Genomic DNA, 20,854 nt, shown 5'->3' with positions numbered 1-20,854 from the left:
ACCAGGTCCCCTTAATGCCAGCATGCCAGAGAAAGTCTGCGAACTGTCCTTTTACCCAAGCGAGCCAGCATCTGGAAGTTGCATGCAATCCTAAACCTCAAGGCTCAGCCTCCGCTCTCTAAACTTCCATTACTCTCAACACTTACTACCTAAGACCCAGTGAGTCTTACTGCTTCCAAAATTTCCTTTCAAATACCAAAAATATCATTTTTTTAAAAAATGTAACTTTTTATTTTTTAACGTTTATTCATTTTGAGAGTGTGCATGCGGGGGAGGGGGAGACACTCCCAAGCAGGCCCTGTGCTGTCAGCCCCAAGCCCAACCCGGGGCTCCATCTCACAAACAGACCAGGACTTGAGCAGAAATCCAGAGTCCGATGCTTAACCGACTGAACCACCCAGGCGCCTTCAAAATGTTATTCAAAGACCAAAGATTATTACGTGACCAAGACATAGGAGTTAGCACATGTCCCATAAAATCAGTTGACCTTTCATGTTGTTTTTTCAAAACTCCTTACTGATCTTAAGAAAAAATAAGATCTACTTTACAAAAACCGAATTTCTATTAGCAGATATGTTTTCAGCGGTATTACAACTGTCTTTATACTACACTACTAGACTATTTTAACTAAGCCATTCAACAAATGGGTATTAAAAACATGTCCTCTCAAGTCTTAGAATTCCCAGAGCAGAGATGTGAAAAAAACCCTGAAATCCAGTCTGGGGGTTGACAGACTTCCTGCAAAGGAACAGATATCAAATATTTTTGGCCCTGTAGGTCACTCGGTCTCTATCATGACTGCTTCATTGCCATTTCCTTGCAGGAAACAGCCATAGACTATATGTAAATACAGAAGCACGGCTGTAGGCAAACAGGCAGCAGGCCAGATACACACAGGAACAGGCCCCTAATTACTTAAGTGGCTTGCCTTCAGTCCCACAGCTAATTTCATTACCAAGGTTGAGACAAACAGGTCATTTACATCCAAGAACGGTGCTCATCAGACTATGAGGCTTTGATAGCAACATGTTTATTTATCATCCAGCTGAGGATATAAACACAAAACACTTCTTAATTTAAGGAGAATACGAAAACATCAGGCAATTCCTAGACTATTACTACAAACGTAGTCTTCCCCTACAGTAAAAACTAAGGCAGTCAATCATTTTGGTCATCATCCCAGTCTTTCTTCCCACTTGGAGGTTTGGGCCCACCGGCTGGTTTTGCCATGATGATCTGAGAAAACAAAACCATAAGCACATACTTAAAACTAAACCTTTAAAATGAAGAGAAAATATTTTTCTGAGGCTGATTCAGGATGAAGCAATCATCTCAACATAAGCGATCTGTTATAAACTGCATATGAGGCTCTATCAACATCAAGTTGTTAGCTTCCAGCAAAGCGTTTCCTGCCTTTATGGACATGAATGGCCACACGATCCACGCACGTTAGTAAAGGGCATTTTGAGACACGCACTTCATGAACTCGATGGCCCTGTGAGCCGAATGTGAAAAATATCCGCATGCATTACTAGTATAAATCCGTCAGCTCGGCACCTGATTTGCTACTTATATATGAAGTTCGTCTTGCCAACCATCTTTATCCCAATTTCCTTGTGGTTTAGGAGCTTTAGGTCCACCTGCCAGTTTTGCCATTATAATCTAAAGTGGTTGGTACATAAACAAATATGTATAAAAATTTAATACTGAAATTTCCTAGTACCTGTAAAATGAAAACCATTCAAGTGGTAGGAAGTGTGTATTCAAAAAACGTTATCCAAGTAGGTAGACTTCCCTGGTAACTTAAAAGAACACAGCAGGAAACCTCCAATTTATCTAGAATGCATTAACCGAGTACTTTGCACATATAACCATCTAGCATTTTTAAAGGATTCGTTTGGAGAACAAAGCGGGGTGGTGGCAACTCTGGGTTCAAATAAAATTGGGAGAAGCTAAATTAGCTTCCTCAAAGTGGAACTCTCAAACTCTAATCTACATTCTGAATCTCAAAACTGTAAACAGTATTCTTTGCTTCCCAAATTGACAGGACTGAGATCTTTCTGTACAACATCAAGGGGTTGGGGATGTGTCTCAAGCAACACTAAATTGTAAAACGTCTTCACTACCACTTCCAACAGATTCAGCACCCCTTTTCAGAAGCTTCTGAAGGAAATCTAACCTTGAAATCCTTGAAGTAACATTTTACTGAGATTAAGTTCAGACTGAATTAAAGGCACTAAGGACAATTTTAGAACCTAAGTGTAGCTTGATTAAAAAAGACAGCCAGAACAACAGTTCTCAAGCTGGAAGGCACCAATCATTGCAGAGCTTATTTGAAACATACTCCTGGGGTGCCTGGGTGGCTCAGTCAGTTAAGCATCTGACTTCGGCTCAGGTCATGATCTCATGGTCCGTGAGTTTGAGCCCCGCGTTGTGCTCTGTGCTGACAGCTCAGAGCCTGGAGCCTGCTTCAGATTCTGTGTCTCCCTCTTCCTCTCCCCCCTCTCCTGCTCATGCTCTCAGAAACCAACATTAAAAAAAAAGATAATAAAAAAATAAACTCCTGGCCTTCTTCCAGAGTTTCTAACTCAGTGGGACTGCTTAGGGGCCTGAGGATTTATATATAATTTTTCGCGTTCTTAGGTTATCTTGATGCTGTTGATTTGGGGACTGTATCTTGACAACTAGTGAAATAAACATTCGAACAAAGATGAACCCAGCTCCACGTTATCCAACACTTAAAACTTGATTTACATGTCCCTTTCTAGACTATATACTATGCAAAATTAGTTAGAACTATTAAAGAGTACAAGTTCACTATAGTTATTAACGAACTGGTTATTGATAGTCATGGGTTCTTCAGATCATGTATTTTAGCAAAGACCAGGGACACATAACAACGAACATCCTCTACTGTAAAACAGAGACTTCCCAGTTTAAAACCAAAACTGACAAGTGTCTTTGTGATCAAGGAACTTGTATTATTACAATTATTATGTCATTTGGGTAATGGACATTCAAAAAAGTTCCTCTATTAGGATTCCGGATTACCTCATGCTTCAATATACTCAGCTTCCCCTGTCCCTTTCTATTTTAAGTTTCCCCTATTAGCCACATGCTAATTTTTAAAACAACCATTTCCTTAGGCTTCTATTATCATTGCAGAACTCCAAAACCGCATTCTTCCACTGAAAATTACCTAAATTTACTGATATAAAAACACCTATTAGTAAATCCAGTACATGAACATCCAATTTATTTCCAATGGGTTGAAATCGGACATCCAGCTCCATTTTCTGGTCATCTCAAGCTAGGAAAAAATTGTTCTTTCTCTTACTGAAATGGAATGTTTGCTGTAATTACCACGAACTAGTCCTTGTTATGCCTAGAGTAAGTCTAATTTCCTTCTCGTTTAGTTTTTACCTACAACTTGCTTCTCCCAAAATTAATTTGGCATGATTTCCACCTAATGGATCTGCCCTAGGCCCCTTGCAATTGCAATTTTCCATTAAGTATTTACAAATAGTTTATTGCTTAATAATCAGTTCGAGAAATCTGCAAGAAAATGGATTTCACTGTTTTACTAGAAAACATCTTTTTGAAAAACTTTGAATTCAAGCTTATATCTGAACCTACCATTTTCCTCTGTGCCACAATCTCCCTCCCACTACCCTCTTGGAAAAAAAAGGTCAAAAATACTATGATTTTTAACACTTTTGTTTTAGTTCCTTCAAGATATAATCTGTCACACCCAGAAGAACTTTAAACACATAGATTCTACCTCCATGCACAAGTAGAGGTTTCGTTTTCCTTAAAGTTGGTGGCACACATGTGTTTCAGGGCTTTATGGGCCTTCCACATTCCACATTATTACACAGTAAACTCCCTCTCCAGACTGTTTGTATAAAGAGATCCTCAGGCTAAAAAAAGTCCGAAAACTATAAACCTTAAGTTTGTTTTAACGATTCCAGTTTAAAAATGGCAGAAATTTCTTTCACTGGAAAGATCCTTTCAAATTAGTTGAAATATACTAAATACAATTTAAAACTGTAACAGAAAAAAATAAATGGGTGGGGGCGGGGGAACTTTTAGAAACACACTTTTGAGTAGAATGAGAACTGTGCTATATTCTGGTTCCATAAAAATACACTACTGACCCACATGAAAATTAGTACTTTCAAAGATCAAAACTTCACTTGTAACTCACCTGATCCACCCTAAGTACAGTGACAGCAGCATTCGTAGCCAGTTTGATAGCCCAGTATTTTCCCAAGTAAGTGTCTAGAATACCAGCTTCCAACATGTCCTTTACAGCGGGAACTTCGGCCTGTTGGTACAAAACAATTTTCACTCCTTCGCTCTAAATTCTTATGTGAAAATTAACTCAGTAACAAAACCCCAGGGCTCTTTGCCTGGAAGTTGCCAGGCAAAAGTCCTCTCCTACACACAATATAAAATAAAGACTATTTTAAGGAAAACCATAGACAAACTCTGTCAGAGCTCTTTGTTATGAAAATCATTTGCTTAAAAAATCAGAACATTTTTGATTTTCTTTTAAACTTACTACTTCTATTTTTATATTACACATTCATGAAATAAAAGTTTAAATTCATAGTTTTTTTTTTCCAAATACCTCAATATCTAATCCAACATTTTTATTTCCTTCTTGATGTACTGCATAAAGTTTAGAGATTACTTCATTGGCCTTCACTCCAGAATTTTCTGCCAGTGCCCGGGGAATAGCTTCAAATGCCTCTGCAAACTTCTTAATGGCATACTGTTCCAGTCCAGGACAGGTCTACAAGAAAAACGTGTTTAGTACTGTATTTTATTCAAGGAACATGAAGGAAGGCAATTTATACAGAGAAAGCTATACCTCTCCATATGACGTGATCTGTTTGGCTAATTCGATTTCCGTTGCTCCACCTCCGGGAACAAGACGTTTATCCTACAATATGTAGTTAAAAAAAATTTTACTAAGAAGCAATTTATAGTTTCCTAATCTTCTCAGACTCCAGTACTCCAACCAGACTAGAGGTACTGTTACTCAAATTCTAATTACAAACTTTGTAAAAATGGAATAATCTGGGCAAATTACCTTACTGTACGTAGGGTCTGGTATATGAAAGAGGAGAACCAAAGTGAGGAATGGGAGCAGCACACAATACCTCATCTGCATGTCCACAGATGTAGCACTAAGAACATGCTTAAGCAGCTGAAGGTATATTTAACTCAAGAACAACCATAAACTACCTTAACAGTTAAAATTAAGATCACTGCTAATACTAACCCTTGTGAGAACTTTGAAAGTATTAACACCGTCATCTACTGCCCTTTCTATATCATCCATCAGATTGTCTGTAGAGCCTCGAAGCACAATGGTAGAAATGGCACCATCTTCCTTTTCTGTCAATAAATTTAAAAATATTACTACAAGCAAATGAATAGCCCCCACTTAAATAAACATACTTTGCCATCTCCACGTACCATGCTTAAAAACCACCACCTGTGTGTCTCCAACTTCTGAGAGATAAACACTGTCACAATGTCCCATTTCTTCAAGGACAGGAGGAGTCTGTAAGAAAGGGACTACTGTAAAACAAAGTTTAATTCCATTACATTCTACTATCTTTTAATGTTGTCCAAAATACATACCAATCTAGGAAGAGCTGTAGCACCAACTGTTTTACATAGTCTTCTGAGATCCCATTTGGAATTCAACCTTTAAAAAAACCCGAAGACCTTAATGAAAATTTTAACACCATTAGGTGCCACAATAAAATAGAGATGAAACAGGAAACCGTACACTGGTCCCCAAAAGTCACATTCTTTTCATCCTGAATTTAAGCTCAGAACAGGTCTGGACAGCACAGTGTAATCCACACACAGGTGTATACGGCAGTGTTCTAGAATTGGGAAAATTCAAGTTTCAGTAGAATGTCACAAGTTCTAGTTCTAAAACACTAAGGAAGGCCTGGTATACAGAAAACTTGCTATACTCTGGGCAAGCGCATGAGCTGTGAGGAAGAGGAGTGATTTATGCTGCAGATTTGGTTTGGAGGTGGGAACGGGTAGGTCAGGTGTCTGGTGTGCCCCACAAATGGGTTCAAAGGTTAAAAATGACATTCCTGATCCCACACTCTGACAGCGTGTACCAGGCTTGCGTCTGGTCTCTAATGTTGTTTCTTTTGTCTGGAATGCTTTTCCCTCTTCCTCTTCAAGTAACATGTTGATTGCTCCACCTCTCAGTGCAAATGTAAGCTTTCTCATAGGTGTTTCCTGTGTCTCTAGATCAAGTTAAGTCCTGCTTTTGGAGCCAAGATGTTATATTTGCCCTTTTGTAACAGGCATGAATTCACCATGTATTGAATGTGTTTTGTGTTTCACCAGCAAAGGGCCATTTACTATACAGGTTAATGGAACACAGCAGTCTTACCTCACCAACATGATATTGTACTTGTTTGCGTAATGAAGAGCCATGTCTGCCACTTTGCCGCCTGTTACGATGACATTTGCACCGGTATCAGCTATAGCTTTGACTTGTGCATCCATGAGATTCTCTTCTCCCCTACTAAAATTCATCAATTCTTCAGCAGTCTTTATCAGCACTGTTCCCTAGTAAGACAAACATGCTCTTAAGAACCATTTTAGTACCTTGGTGTCCGAAGTCACGGGGTAACATTTTACTGAAGAAATATTTGGGGAAAATAATGAGATTATACATGCATTATGAAATACAAAGTATGTATGAAACTCAGCTTATTCCTAGACCCCCCCACTCCCAAAACTGATGCATTTTCCTCTTTGACAGGCACTCTGATGGAGTAGTTGGGAGAAATACTTACACCTATTTTAGATATATTGGGCAGGTGTCTTGGCATTTGTCTTTTGACAAACGTCAACTAGCATACCAAAACAACCACACTGTGGTTCTGAATTTTTTTTCTAGAATATGGACTCAATCACTCTTCCTGGCCTATCTCCAACCTGTGGAACTTTTACAACTATGAACTCAGATTTTAAGAATTCTAGGGACCAAGACAGAAGTGACCTATAAACAAGAACTTCAAACTTCGTAACATGTATTTTTAAAAACAAACCTATCGATTTCAAATTACATTGGCATATTTTGTTTCAGGATGCTATAGGACCTCAATATTAAAATACATTAAGGAAGAGCACACAAGTATTTGTATTCAGTGAACATTCTACTTGCCAAGCATATAAGAACATGCTGTATAAGAAGAGCTGTATACTAGAACATAAACAACACTGCCACCATTTCACGTTTCAAATTTAGTATCTGAATTAGGTATTCAGAAAAGAAAGGGAATCTGACTTTAAAAAGCAGATATAGGGGCGCCTGGGTGGCTCAGTCGGTTAAGCATCTGACTTCTACTCAGGTCATGATCTCGCGGTCTGTGAGTTTGAGCCCCGCGCTGGGCTCTGTGTTGACAGCTCAGAGCCTGGAGACTGCTTCTGATTCTGTGTCTCCCCCTCTCTCTCCCCCTCCCCCTTCACGCTGTGTCTCTCTCCTTCAAAAATAAATAAACGTCAAAAAAAATTTTTTTTAAAGCAGATATATAATCCTGGGGCATCCGGGTGCCTCAGATGGTTGAGTGTCTGACTCTGGACTTTGGCTCAGGTCATGATCTCACGGTTTCAGGGGATCGAGCCCTGCGTCGGGCTCTGTGCTGATAGTGCAGAACCTGCTTGGGATTGTCTCTCCCTCTGATTCTCCCTTGTTCTCTCTCAAAATAAGTAAATAAATACTCCTGTAACATATATATACACATACATATATATATACACATACATTATGAGTGTATATACGTGTATGCGTATGTGTGTGTGATGCTACAATCTTCCATAATTATGTAGTATTCACTGAAGAGCACAATCTCCACCTAAAAACTTAAAAATCATAAAATGTTAATCCGAACAGGCAACCCCAAATTTTTACTTTTAAGGTTTTAAAGTCTACATACCTTAGTTTCAGTTATCATGCCATCAAAAGGACAAGAATACACTGCTATTTTTGCACTTTTGACAGATGTTACATCACCTTCAGTTTCCTTCTTAAAAACCATGCCATGCAATACTGAAGAGGAATAGATACCAGAACCCTAAGGAATTGAATACCAAAATCATCAGTGATCTCATGAAAATAACATCAGGGCTCAGTTGTTAATTCTTCATGTACCAAAAATAACGTTTTCCACATAACATAATATGCCAAGGGGTGACTCTTGGGAATAAGGAGTGGGGTGGTGGATGTAAAACACACCAGTCTACTTAAGGTAGAAACCACTCTGAGAATGAGCTATTAATGAAAGGGGGGCCTTCAGGGTACCGGGAACAACCAAGGACTGAGAATAACTCTTCTAAGTCATTCATTCACTCACTCACCAAATACCTGGTGCCAATGTACTAGGCACAGCTATTAGCACTGGGGACAGGAGACGGAACAAAGCAGTACAAGTGTCAGAAAAGGCACAGCATCTATGCATGCATGAGCGTGCACACAGATACACACACACCCTTATATTTACGTAAGCTAAACTCAACTCCAATCACAGGTTTTACTACAGGAAGCACTAAATTTTTTAAATACAAAATACTCTTATTTCAATACTAACAACAGTAACATGTGAGTTCTATTATTGTAGATCAACAGAACATCTCATTCCAAACTGGTTCTGAAGGTTATGGTTTTAATTCAGCACACATGAAGAATTCAAAACACGTAATATTTGATGCATTATTCTCAACCTTCAAAGTTGTGATGGAAAAATGATGATTTCATAAGGAGATAATACATCAAACACCCTTTAAAATTTAATAGTAGTATTACAACCTCCAAATACCAAAATGTTACAAATGTAACAAAGTCCTAAATATTCAAAATCTGAGGTAAAATTTGGGTTTTGATAAACACATACAGTTTTTCTTTTTGCAAAATATAATGGACCTATTAGACAACACTTATGCATTTTCTAAACTTACCAGAATCTTACACACTCTGATGTTATCAACATTGAAATGGCCGGAATCAGGGAAAATAGACACTGTTTAAGAAAACGAGACACGTCAAAAGATGCATGGAGACAACAAAGAAGATATCTTAGTCTCAATAAAATATTTTTAGTTTGGATCTTTTCATTTACTGAGATTTACTCACCACATGCCTGAGCGATGAGCTTGGCCAGAAACACTTCATTGCCGTACTGTTTACTCATTATGGAGGTACGGAGCACAGAAGACACTTCATCAACATCTCGAAGATTTTTTGCAGAACAACACACTAAATCAGGAAGAATCTCATGGGCTTTTCTGCAGGCTATTTCATAACCTTCTATGACCTTTAATGTAAAAAGCCAAAGTGTTTCTTCAGAAGACACAATTTTGACATGACTCTAAAATATAGCTTATCTCAGTACCCCAACGAATATGGGTATTTGTTTTCCATATAAAATGACAAAGCACACTTTCAGAACAGCATTCATGGCAGGACGTGCTCATCACGAGTGTAGGCTTTTGTGATGGCCCGAAATTGAATGCTGTCACTTATTAGCTGTTAAGATCTTGAGTAAGATTTTTCTAAGTGTCACTTTCCTCATCTAAAATAAAAAATAATTAATTTTTATTAATTTTTAATTACTCACATGATTCTTATAAGGATGGAGTAAGATACTGCATAGACAGCACATGTACTACAATGTCTGGCACAGAGTAAACTGCTCAATGTTAACTATTACTACAACGATGACTCTATACAGGCACAAATTAAATAAAAGTGCATTACAAAATGAACACTCGCCTCCGAAACCGAGAGCCCAATTCTCAGAAGCTCTTCAGCTAGTTCCAGAAGGGCTCCAGCAAACACCAGCACAAAGTTTGTGCCATCTCCAACCTCTTGCTCTTGCATGTGAGAAGCCATTACGATCATTTTTGCAGCAGGATGCTGTACCTGGTAGAAGGGGTTTGAATTTTAAAGTGCGAAACATTTGATCCTGAAAGCAACGTGAAGTTTTTCATTTTCATTTCTTTAAAAAAAAATTTTTTTTTTATTTTTACATATTTATATGTTTTTGCCAGAGAGAGACAGAGAATGAGTGAGTCAGAGCACGAGCAGGGCAGGGGCAGAGAGGGAGGCACAGAATCCAAAGCAGGTTCCAGGCTCTGAGCTGTCAGCACAGCCTGATGCAGGGCTCGAACTCCCCAACTGCGAGATCGTGACCTGAGCTGAAACCAAGAGTTGGATGCTTATACAATTTAGCCACCCAGGTGCCCCTCATTTCCATTTTTTCTTAAGCTAATACACTTCAATCTCCCTGTGGGCCAGGTAACTCCAAAATCACACTGCTACATACTACTCAGTGCGGTGGCCAGAAGAGTCCCAGTCCCTCAGAGACTATCAGCACAAATGCATCACTACAAATGCAAACAACCTGAAACCGCATCTTCTTTTAATGGCCAGTCACCCAGTACATACATCTCTGCACATAAGGTGCAGAAAATTACATGTTCACTAAGTTAAAAAAGTAATTCCAAAAACCAAACCTAGGCATTAAAAACCAAAATAACCACCTTATTTAATCATGAGTGTCAATGCCTATGTACATTTCTATTGTAAGGAGTACCAATTGTGGCTTTTTAGAAGACAGAGGTTTCTTAAAAAAAAAAGGTATCAAGATTTTAAGTAGTCTATCCTTTGGATTTAGGGTTTAAAAACCAAGCAAGGAGTAACAACCGATAGCGGTGAGAATACTACAAAGTTGACACTATCGTTTTTATTGAGGCAATATTTCCATCATGGCTGAATAACTCCTGAGACCACCATATCGTCTAACATTAACACTCACAAAGACTAATTCCTCCTTGTGGAATTAAATTTGTTTTGTTCACTATGTTAACAATATTATTTAGTTATTTAAGCAGTTAGAGAAATGTTAACACACCTATAGTTTCATTTGAAAAGATTAAGCTACAATTCTCTAAGAGCTAAGTTCAGGACAATTTCGTGAAGTTGAAAACATCTTTCAACTACAGAGCAGCTAGACGAGCAATAGTTCTCTGATGTTCAGGTGCCAGACTTTACTTATAATTCTGCCTGCAGAATCTATTCTCCACACTCTGCAATATCAAAACTGCAGGTAAGCAAAGCAAAATGCCACCATTTTTGTGTTTCATTTTCACAAAGCCAAAGACCTGGTTTAATTTTTTTTTTTTAAACCACTGTTTTAAGTATCAGCTGTTTCTGCATTTTTGAATAACTCACTTTGGTGTCATACTCTACAGAATGAGACAGCATACGCAATTTGATATAATTATTAGCAAATGTATTTTTATCACAAGCAAGCCTCCATAAATTAATAATTTGGGAGATTTTTAAATTTAAGCGGCTAAAAAGTTAAAACTACATAATAAATTTTCAAGTTGGGAAAAAAAATAGTCCCTTATTATACTAAGAGGTTTCTTCTATGTTAAAATATGTTTAATTTCGGGGGCACCTGGCTGGCACAGTCGGTTAAGCGTCTCTCTGACTCTTGATCTCGGCTCAGGTCATGATCTCACAGTTTCTGAGTTTGAGCCCCACATTGGGCTCTGCGTTGATGGCATGGAGCCTGCTGGGGATTCTGTCTCTCCTTCTCTCTGCCCCTCAACCTGCTTGTGTGCTCGCCCTCTTTCTCCCTCCAAATAAATAAACTTAAAAAATATATACATATATACTCAATTTTTGACATCACCAAAACATTTCTTGGCTTCAAAGTAATGACCTACTTCTAGCTCTCTTAAAATAGTGGCTGCGTCATTTGTCACAAACAACTTCTCCAGGTGGTTGATAACCATTTTGTTCATTCCTAAAAAAACAAAAAACAAAACACAGAAAAAAAAAGTTAGGGGGGGAAAATCGCTCAAATCTGTCTCCAAATACCCCCCAAAATTTAGTCAAGAAATATAAACTTGTATCTATTTCTTAAGGTAACTTTGTAAAAACTCAACACATATTATCTACTCTGGCACCCTAATGGCACCCCCGTCATTATTCCTGTCCTTTCTAATCTCCTATAATGTTTACTTGGGAGGATGTCAATCTTCTTAGTTTTGTTCAATAAATGTAAATTACATTAACATGTAGAAAAGACCAAAAAAATCTAGTTTTGGGGCGCCTGGGTGGCTCAGTCAGTTAACTGTCTGACTTGATTTCAGCTCACATTATGACCTCAGTTTGTAGGCTCGAGCCCTGCATCAAGCTTTGTGCTGACAGTGTGGAGCCTGCTTGGGATTCTCTCTCTCCCTCTCTTGCTGCCCCTCCCCCCACAAAATAAACAAACATTAGAAAAAAAGTATAGTTTTATTGCTTTCCATACATTTGTGTCAATTAAATTCAGTTGACGGTAGGAGGCAAGAGAGATTTTCTCCCTTACATCAGGTACCATATCTCAAAGGTGAAAGCTCTGTAATTTTTCTATCCTCTCAATATGATAAAAATTAACATTTTGATTCCTATTTTTCTAAAGAGATATGAGTTGTTGATTAAAAACTGAAAACATTACACTGGTGGCAATGAACTGTACAATTACTTTTGTATTATGGCTAAAACTCAGTTTATGTATCATATTCTCACAGAATAAGTTGGAAGAAGCTAGCACACAAAATTCTAGTATTGTATCTTTTAAAACATGAATTTAGAAATTACCGTTTGGTCCATATGCTGTACGAGTTGTTTGGGCAAGCTCCTTGCAAGCCTGTATGTTCCTGTATACAGCCTCTTCTAATCCTGAAAAATGCTGTAAAATAAACCAAAAACAAAAACCCTTCTGATTAGACAAAACAGTGAAACACAATAATCTTCTTCATCTGTAAAATGGGGATAATAATAGTACCTACCTCACAGGACTGTTGAAAAAAAGTCAAGCAAGGTTTATGTATGTAAAGCATGGTGCTTCAAATGATCCGTAAATGTGCTCACTGGTTGAATATAATGACATTTTCAGAGACTACATGTATCTACTTACATGTCAAAACGCAAAGCATATATTTTAGGTAAAAATACCTCTTCAGAGTTTATCATTACTTTTTGAAAAGTTGAAATATGGTATATTTCTTTTATTGTTAGGAGCCTGAGCATCATAAAACCATCAGTTTTCCGATCCCTGGGAAATCCCACTTAACACACCTGCTGCCCAAATGTTTAGTATCCTGACTGCTGAACGCTCTTGTGAATTGCAACACAATTCCAATGTGTACACACTGAAAAATTGCCGAACTGCTCACAATACAAAAATTCTCAAATTTTACACTGGGCTTCTTTTAGAATTGAGATTTACATGTAGCTTCAGATGGGTTTCATGAGCTTCCAGTTTGTTCATGTGAACATTTTTATACAGTTGCTACACCCAATAAAGGAGCCACTGGTCACATGTGGTTAAATTGCAAGTAATTAAAATTAAAAATTCGGTTTCTCCACTGCAGTAGCCACAGTTCAAGTGTCCAGTAGCCACATGCGGCTCACGGATACTGTATCAGAATGAATATAGAATACTTCCATCATTGAAGAGCTTCTAGGAGACAGTTCTATCCTAGGCCATAAGACGTGGCTTTTATACTACTCATAAAAGGAACTGTCATCCAAACGAGGTGAATAATCATTACTTTAGGAGTAGTGTCTTCAGAGTCAAGGGTTGACGGACTCTTATGAAAGCATTTAGTCTGACCTGGCTTACACTCTAGTTTTTTCCCTTTACCCGTTCTCTGAGGAACAGCCATGTGATCATAAATCAGATCCCATCAATGGTCTGCTGTCACTCTTAGGATAAGATGTAAATCCCTCCTGAAGGCTACAAGGTCCTATATGTTCTGGTCCTAACCTACAGCTCCTCTAAAGTCATCTCTCACCATTTTTGCTTTCCCTTGATGAGCTTCAACCTCATTACCTCTCTTGCTGTTTTCTTTTTTAACAGGTCAAACTCCTTTCATCCTCAAGGCCTTTATACTTACTGGTTTTTCAGCCTGGAATACTGCCCTCTTCAACCTTGGCTGATTCTTTCTGTCACTTAGAACTAAGCCAAAAGTTCTTCCTTGAACATCTTATTTACTGGTTCTATCTATTCCTGACTCTTCCTTTTTTGGGGGAGGCAGACTTGTTTACTTCATTCTCTACTACAGTACTTTCTATCTAATCTTTTTATTTATTTTTACTACAGTATTCTTTATTTCCTTTATCATTATTTGAAATTATCCTGATTTGATCGTTTATTTCAGCCTCAAAATAAAAATTATGAAAAAATTTCAATTTTTTTAAAGTAAGCAGTCCATGGGGCATCTGGGTGGCTCAGTAGGTTGAGTGTCTGACTTCGGATCAGGTCATGATCTCACAGCTCGTGAGTTCGAGCCCCGCATCGGGCTGTGCGTTCACAGTTCAGGGCTTGGTGGCTGCTTCGGACTTTGTGTCTCCCTCTCTCTGTCCCTCCCCTGCTTGCACTGTGCGTTGTCTCTCTCAAAATGAATAAACGTTAAAAAAAAATTAAAGTGAGCAGTCCATGTCATTACCTGCAAAGCTGTTTTACCAATATTTACATCAAACCCTGATATGTGATATGCTGTTATCCCAAAAGTGTATTCTGCAAACAATGACCTAGTTCCCTGAAACTGTTACTGTAAACTGCACGACAATAAATTAGATCTCTTTAACGAGGCATAGGGAATTTGGGGGACAAATAAAGCCAAGATTTGATTTGAACACAAGAGACAAATTTATCAGCAGTATATATTAAGATGTTTTACACAAATTATGCTCTTGAAATACATTCATAATCTGAGCATAAAACGAAGTCGTTTTAATTAGTCCAGGGTGTCTCTTACACTTACAAAGTCAGACAGTTACAAGTCAAAGGTACCATCTTTTGGTCAATTTAAAGATGAGGCAAGGAAGATCTGGGGGTTGGTTTTACATCAAGCCAGCTAACCTAAATTGGCATACAATCCATTTGGATTGAGTAACGTTTGTCCTACCACAACGCACTGCTGCGAACGAAACGGGGAGCCCTCTAATTCTCATCCGAAGGAAAACTGTCGAGAACTGGCCCCTGTCCCTCTTCTCTCCGGATTACCCCCTCCTTGAACAGTGTCAACTGGCTTCGCGATTCCCAAGCCTACATTATTCGACTTCACCCTCAAAACACCCTTTAAGGGTCGAGTGGCAAGTGAGCCCGGTTTTAGGGGTGGAGGGAAAATGCACGAACGGCTTTCCTTTTGCCCAGCGAGGAAACACAGAATACGAATCCTGCGGCCTTGCCTCTCTTGCTCCTTCTGCCCGTCGACCCTTCCCTGCATCGGGGAAGAAAGAAAATGCCCGCTCGCCTTAGTGGCCGAATCCCCTCCTTCGCCCCCCTTCACCGAACACCTCCCTTTCTGGAATCTTCTCTGCCTCCGACCGCTGTACCCAGGGAGCACACCCGGCCCGTTACCAGGCCCTTCTTCCCTCTAGCCGCCGCAGCCTTACGTCGACTCTCCTCCCTCTCCCTTCTTCCATTCCTTACCTTCGCCCCCTCCTTAAGCATCTGGGCAAAGCCCGGGGCCTTGGGGACGTGAAGCGCCATGGCCTCTGCAAATCGCCGTTCACGCGCTCGCTCAGAAGATCCCGGAGGAAGCGAGGGGCACGCAAAGCCTCCTGGGAACGCAGCGTGCGGCGACCTTACGCTCCTCCTTTCTTTCCAGCTGAGCCTTCCCCTTCCTTAGCCTCCTGGTCAGAAGCCTCGCGAGAAAAAGCAGTTCCCGCAGCCAGAACTGAGTTGACGATCCTCGATCATGTCGATCGATTAGGGCACTCGCAGGGCGGGCATTTGGTTTTCTGGCTGGCGCACGCGCAAGCGGTCGGGCCGTTATGACTCGTTCCGATTTAACCCCTTTGCCAAGACTCCAAGGTCGGGACGTTTGATATTTGCCATCTGTGACCTGAAACCCACTCCTCCTAAGATTTAACTTGCACGAAATCTTCCAGACCCACCCACAACGTCAGGGTTGGTGTGCCCTTCCCCCCTCACCTCCAGGCAGAGCACCTGCCTTCCCCCCCCCCCCCCCCCCTTCAAAATCTTTCTCTGGGCGTCTGCTCTGTTAGAAGCGCGGGCGACTTAAAGGCGATAAATAAAACTGTAAGAATAACTACACACCGAATAATCATATGTGCCGGGCTCTGTGTTATTTAGGTGCGACATTTTAGCTAAGGGTCGATCTTACAAGTTAACTATTGCTATCTCCATTTGATACATAGAAAAGTTTATAAATGGTAATTTGTTCAAGATCACAACACTACTAATGTTAAACGTAGGATTCCTTTACGGATTGACTGACTACAAAATGCAAGTTCTTTTTTTCCTTTTTCTTTTTTAAATTTAGATTCAAGATAGTTATAGTGTAGTATTGGTTTCAGGAGTAGAATTTAGTGATTCATCACATTTATAACACCTAGTGCGCATCCTAAGAAGTACCCTCTTTAATGCCTATCACCCATTTAGCCCATGCCCCCCACCCCCACCTCCTAGCCATCAACCCTGTTTGTTATCTATGTTTCAGAGTAGGTAAGAGTACCTAAGAGTATGATTTGCTTCCCTTTCTGTTTTTATCTTATTTTATCCCCTATGTTCATCTGTTTTGTTTCTCGAATTGCACGAGTGAAATCATATATTTGTCTTTCTCTGACTGACTTATTTCATTTAGTATAACTTATTTTGTTTATTTCCATCCACGTTGTTGCAGATGGCAAGACTTCATTCTTTTTGATTGCTGAGTAATATTCCATTGTATATATGTACCACGTCTTCTGTATTCATTCATCAGTTGATGGCTATTTGGGCTCTTCTTATAATTTGGCTATTGTTGATAGCATGGCTATAAGTATTGGGGTGCCTGTACCCCTTCAAATCAGCATTTTTTGTATCCTTTGGATAAATGCCTGCTAGTGCAATTGCTGGCTTGTAGGGTAGCTCTATTTTTAATTTTCTGAGGAACCTGCATACTGTTTTCCGAGTGGCTAACCAGTTTGCATTCCCACCAACAGTGCAAAAGAGTTCCTCTTTCTCCACATCCTCCCCAACATCTGTCCTTGCCTGAGTTGTTAATTTTAGCCAATCTGACAGGTGTGAGGTGGTACCTCATTGTAGTTTTGATTTATATTTCCCTGATGATGAGTGATGTTGAGCATCTTCATGTGTCTGTTAGCCATCTGGATGTCTTCTTTGGGAAAGTGTCTATTCGTGTCCTCTGCCCATTTCTTCACTCATTATTTGTTTTTTGGGTATTGAGTTTGATAAGTTCTTTATAGAGTTTGGGTACTAACTTTATCAGATATGTCATTTGCAAATATCCTCTCCTATCCCATGGGTTGCCTTTTAGTTTTATTGATTGTTTCCTTTGCTGTGCAGAATCTTTTCGTCTTGATGAGGTCCCAATATTCATTTTTGCTTTTATTTCCCTTGCCTCCAGAGACATATCTAGTAAGAAGGTGCTGTGGCCAAGGCCAAAGAGGTTGTTGTTTGTTTTCTCCTCTAGGATTTTGATGGCTTCCTGTCTTATGTTTAGGTCTTTCATCCATTTTGAGTTTATTTTTGTATGCAGTGCAAAAAAATGGTCCAGGTTCATTCTTCTGCATGTTGCTGTCCAGTTTTCCTAATACCATTTACTGAAGAGACTCTCTTTTTTTCATTGGATATTCTTTCCTGCTTTGTCAAAGATTAGTTGGCCATACGCTTGGGGGTCCATTTCTGGATTCTCTATTCTGTTCCATTGATCTGAGTGTCTGTTTTTGTGCCAGTACCATACTATCTTGATGATTACAGCTTTGTAATACAGCTTGAAGTCCAGAATTGTGATGCCTTCAGCTCTGGATTTCTTTTTCAGGATTGTTTTGGCTATTCGGGGTCTTTTCTGGTTCCATACAAATTTTAGGATTATTTTTTCCAGCTCTGTGAAGAATGCTGGTGTTATTTTGATAGGGATTGCTTTGAATATGTAGATTGCTTTGGGTAGTATTGACATTTTAACAATATTTGTTCTGCCAATCCATGAGCATGGAATATTTTTCCATATTTTTGGTGTTTTCTTTGATTTCTTTCATAAACCTTCTATAGATTTAGGTCTTTCATCCACAAAATGCAAGTTTTTAACCATTACCTATATTCCTCTCTTCTGCTTCTTCCTGGAAATAGAAATCTCTTTTAGGAATAATTTCACACTGTGAAAGTAATCCATTCTTCTTGTAGAAAATACAGAAAATGTGAAGCAGAATGTTTTGGTTCAATATTTGTTCTTTGACGTGGACACTTGCAAATTGCTTTTTTTTTTAATTGGGACAGATTTGGTGTGCCTTATGTAATAATCAGATGTGTCCAGTGTATTATCAGTTATAACTTCTAATAAACACTTAAAATACATAATTATTGAAATAAAAACTTTTTCCCACCTTAAATCAAATGGTTTGTGAACCATCTGTTGGGAAACATTACAAGACACCAGGGCTTCTCAAAGTGTGGTTCAGGGACCTCTGAGATGCACCAAGACCTTTTTAGGGTCCATCAGGACAAAACTATTTTCATAAGACTATGACATCTCCTTTCCCATTCTTTTATTGGGGAGTTTTCCAGAGATACACAGTGTGTGTGATTAAAACAATTTGAAGCATTTTTTAAAGTTTATTATTTTTTGAGAGGGAGAGAGAGAGAGAGAGGATCCCAAGCAGGCTCCCTGCTGTCATCATGGAGCCTGATGTGGGACTCGAACTCCAGACCATGAGACCATGACCTGAGCTGAAATCAAGAGTCGGATGCCTAACTGACTGAACCACCTAGGCACCCCAAAAACAGTTTGAATGTAAAGGGCATGGGAAACCAGTTTTCTATTAAGCCAGATATAAAAGAGATTTGCAAAAATATAAAACAATGCCACTCCTGATTATTGGTTTTGAAAAATAGAATATGTAGATTGAATATGTAGATTGTTTTGGGTAGTATCAACATTTTAACAGTATTTATTCTCCCAATCCATAAACATGGATTACCTAAAAACTGTAGGTTAACATGTGATGGGGTATCACTGTTATTTTAAGATACTTAAAAAGTTATCTGTTTTAATTTATAATACAACCAATATTGATAACTATAATCCACACAAACAAAAGCTCATTGAGAACTTCAATAATTTTTAAGAGTAAAGGGGTCCTGAGACTGAAAAGTTAGAGGCCCATTGCAATAGATCAGTCCTGAGCAATAGAACCATTTGAGATTTTCTCATGGATTAGATAAAATAGACAAACAATTTTATTCATCTGCACCTGAGGATTACATATAAACATAACCAACACAAAATAAAACTGAAAGGGGATAAAAGTGACACTGATGAAATGTTATTAAAAATGACTAAGGAATAAAATTTGATGAGGACCATGGAAAATTAAACTTGAGGACAACTATTGATGAACCAAGTTTCCATGGAAAGTTTGTAATAAAAAATCAATCTCACATTAATTTTAGTAAATTGAAAAGGAAATGGAATAACTGAAATCAATTAAAATTGTATGGTAATGTACCAAAAAATTAAATTGATTTAATTGCTAAGAAAAATGCTTTTTAGATGAAAATTCATTGCCTTTGTATTATTTGGGTTAAACTGTGTATTCATCAGCATGGAATCAAAACGTCGAGGGCAACATTTCCTCAGGATCCAAATAGCAGGTCAAATATTCTTCACTCGGGGTAGAAAAGAAACAAATTCTTTTTTAAAATTTATTTTGAGAGAGAGAGCACGAGCAGGGGAGAGGCAGAGAGAGAGAGGGAGACAGAATCCCAAGCAGGCTCCACGCTGTCAGCACAGCGCCAGATGCAGGGTTCGAACTCGCGAACTGTGAGATCGTGACCTGAGCCAAAATTGAGAGTCAGATGCTTAACCGACTGAGCCACTCAGGTACCCCTAACATAGGTTCTTAATGTGGCTTCAAGGCCTAGGTTCTGGTCCCTGCTTATCTCACATGTATCTTCTCTGTCTTGGCCTTCTTCTCTGTCTTTTGGCCACAACAGCCTGGATAGTTCCTCCTGTCTGCTTTACTTCTGCCTCAGGTGTTAACCTCTGCTGTTCTCTCTACCTAGAATGTGCTTCTGCTCTCTTTTGGCTGAGTTCATTCTACTTCAGTAAACAGACACAAGTTAGAAAGCCTTTGATGACTCTGAAGACATTTTCCATTGGTTATTTTAATAGCTTCTGTGTTTCCCCTCCATAGCACATATCAGAATTAAAAAAAATTTTTAATGTTTATTTATATTTGAGAGAGAGAGAGTGAATAAGGGAGGGACAGGGAGAGAAGGAGACACAGAATCTGAAGCAGGCTGTAGGCTCTGAGCTGTCAGCACAGAGCCCGACGCGGGGTTCGAACCCATGAGCTGAGAGATCATGACCTGAGCCAAAGTCTGAGGCTCAACCAACGGAGCCACCCAGGCGGCCCACCCTTACCATAACTGTAATGATAAAATTAGTTATAATCTTTCCTAACCAGTAGGTGGTGCTGTGTCACCAGCACCTTACTGGACATGGCGTAGAGACCTAATGGATGACCAAATGCAAGTCAAGAATAGGAGACCAAAGAACGTGGAGGTGAAGTCTCTATTTGTCCCATCTGGACAAATGTGCTGTAAAACCAGGCAACAACAAAAAGCAATCAGAAGGGTTTGCCCAGGAGTTTGCAAACGGTCAAGGAGATTGTAGGTTTCTTCTGCTTTGATTTAAGAGTCCAGGTTCCTCTTGTTAGGTAGCAATGGAAACACATTGCTTCCACCATCCAGATGCCTTGAGGATAAGGGGTGCC

The 20,854-nt window shown here is 39.1% G+C and overlaps 1 protein-coding gene across 2 annotated transcripts; it reads right to left on the bottom strand.

Annotated features, from left to right (window-relative positions):
• Nucleotides 1-1,014: 1,014 nt before the first annotated feature.
• On the bottom strand, nt 1,015-15,704 carry CCT8 (chaperonin containing TCP1 subunit 8). Of its 2 annotated transcripts, XM_015076815.3 has the most exons (16): nt 15,546-15,704; nt 12,704-12,794; nt 11,785-11,864; nt 9,821-9,970; nt 9,182-9,362; nt 9,007-9,068; nt 7,989-8,126; nt 6,437-6,615; nt 5,656-5,722; nt 5,488-5,575; nt 5,291-5,406; nt 4,877-4,948; nt 4,634-4,798; nt 4,208-4,327; nt 1,558-1,662; nt 1,015-1,236 (listed from the first exon to the last, which is right to left on the bottom strand). In XM_015076815.3, exons 1-15 carry the CDS (start codon nt 15,603-15,605, stop codon nt 1,570-1,572), a joined length of 1,662 nt encoding a protein of 553 aa, XP_014932301.1. In that variant the 5' UTR covers nt 15,606-15,704; the 3' UTR covers nt 1,015-1,236; nt 1,558-1,569. The 2 variants fall into 2 exon arrangements, with proteins under 2 accessions (XP_014932301.1, XP_014932302.1); XM_015076816.3 differs by lacking the exon at nt 1,558-1,662.
• Between the last annotated feature and the right edge of the window lie 5,150 nt (nt 15,705-20,854).

The sequence above is a fragment of the Acinonyx jubatus genome, chromosome C2 (genome assembly GCF_027475565.1).
Source record: "Acinonyx jubatus isolate Ajub_Pintada_27869175 chromosome C2, VMU_Ajub_asm_v1.0, whole genome shotgun sequence".
In the NCBI taxonomy this organism is placed as follows: Eukaryota; Metazoa; Chordata; class Mammalia; order Carnivora; family Felidae; genus Acinonyx; species Acinonyx jubatus.
This window is presented reverse-complemented; position numbering and strand designations above follow the sequence as displayed.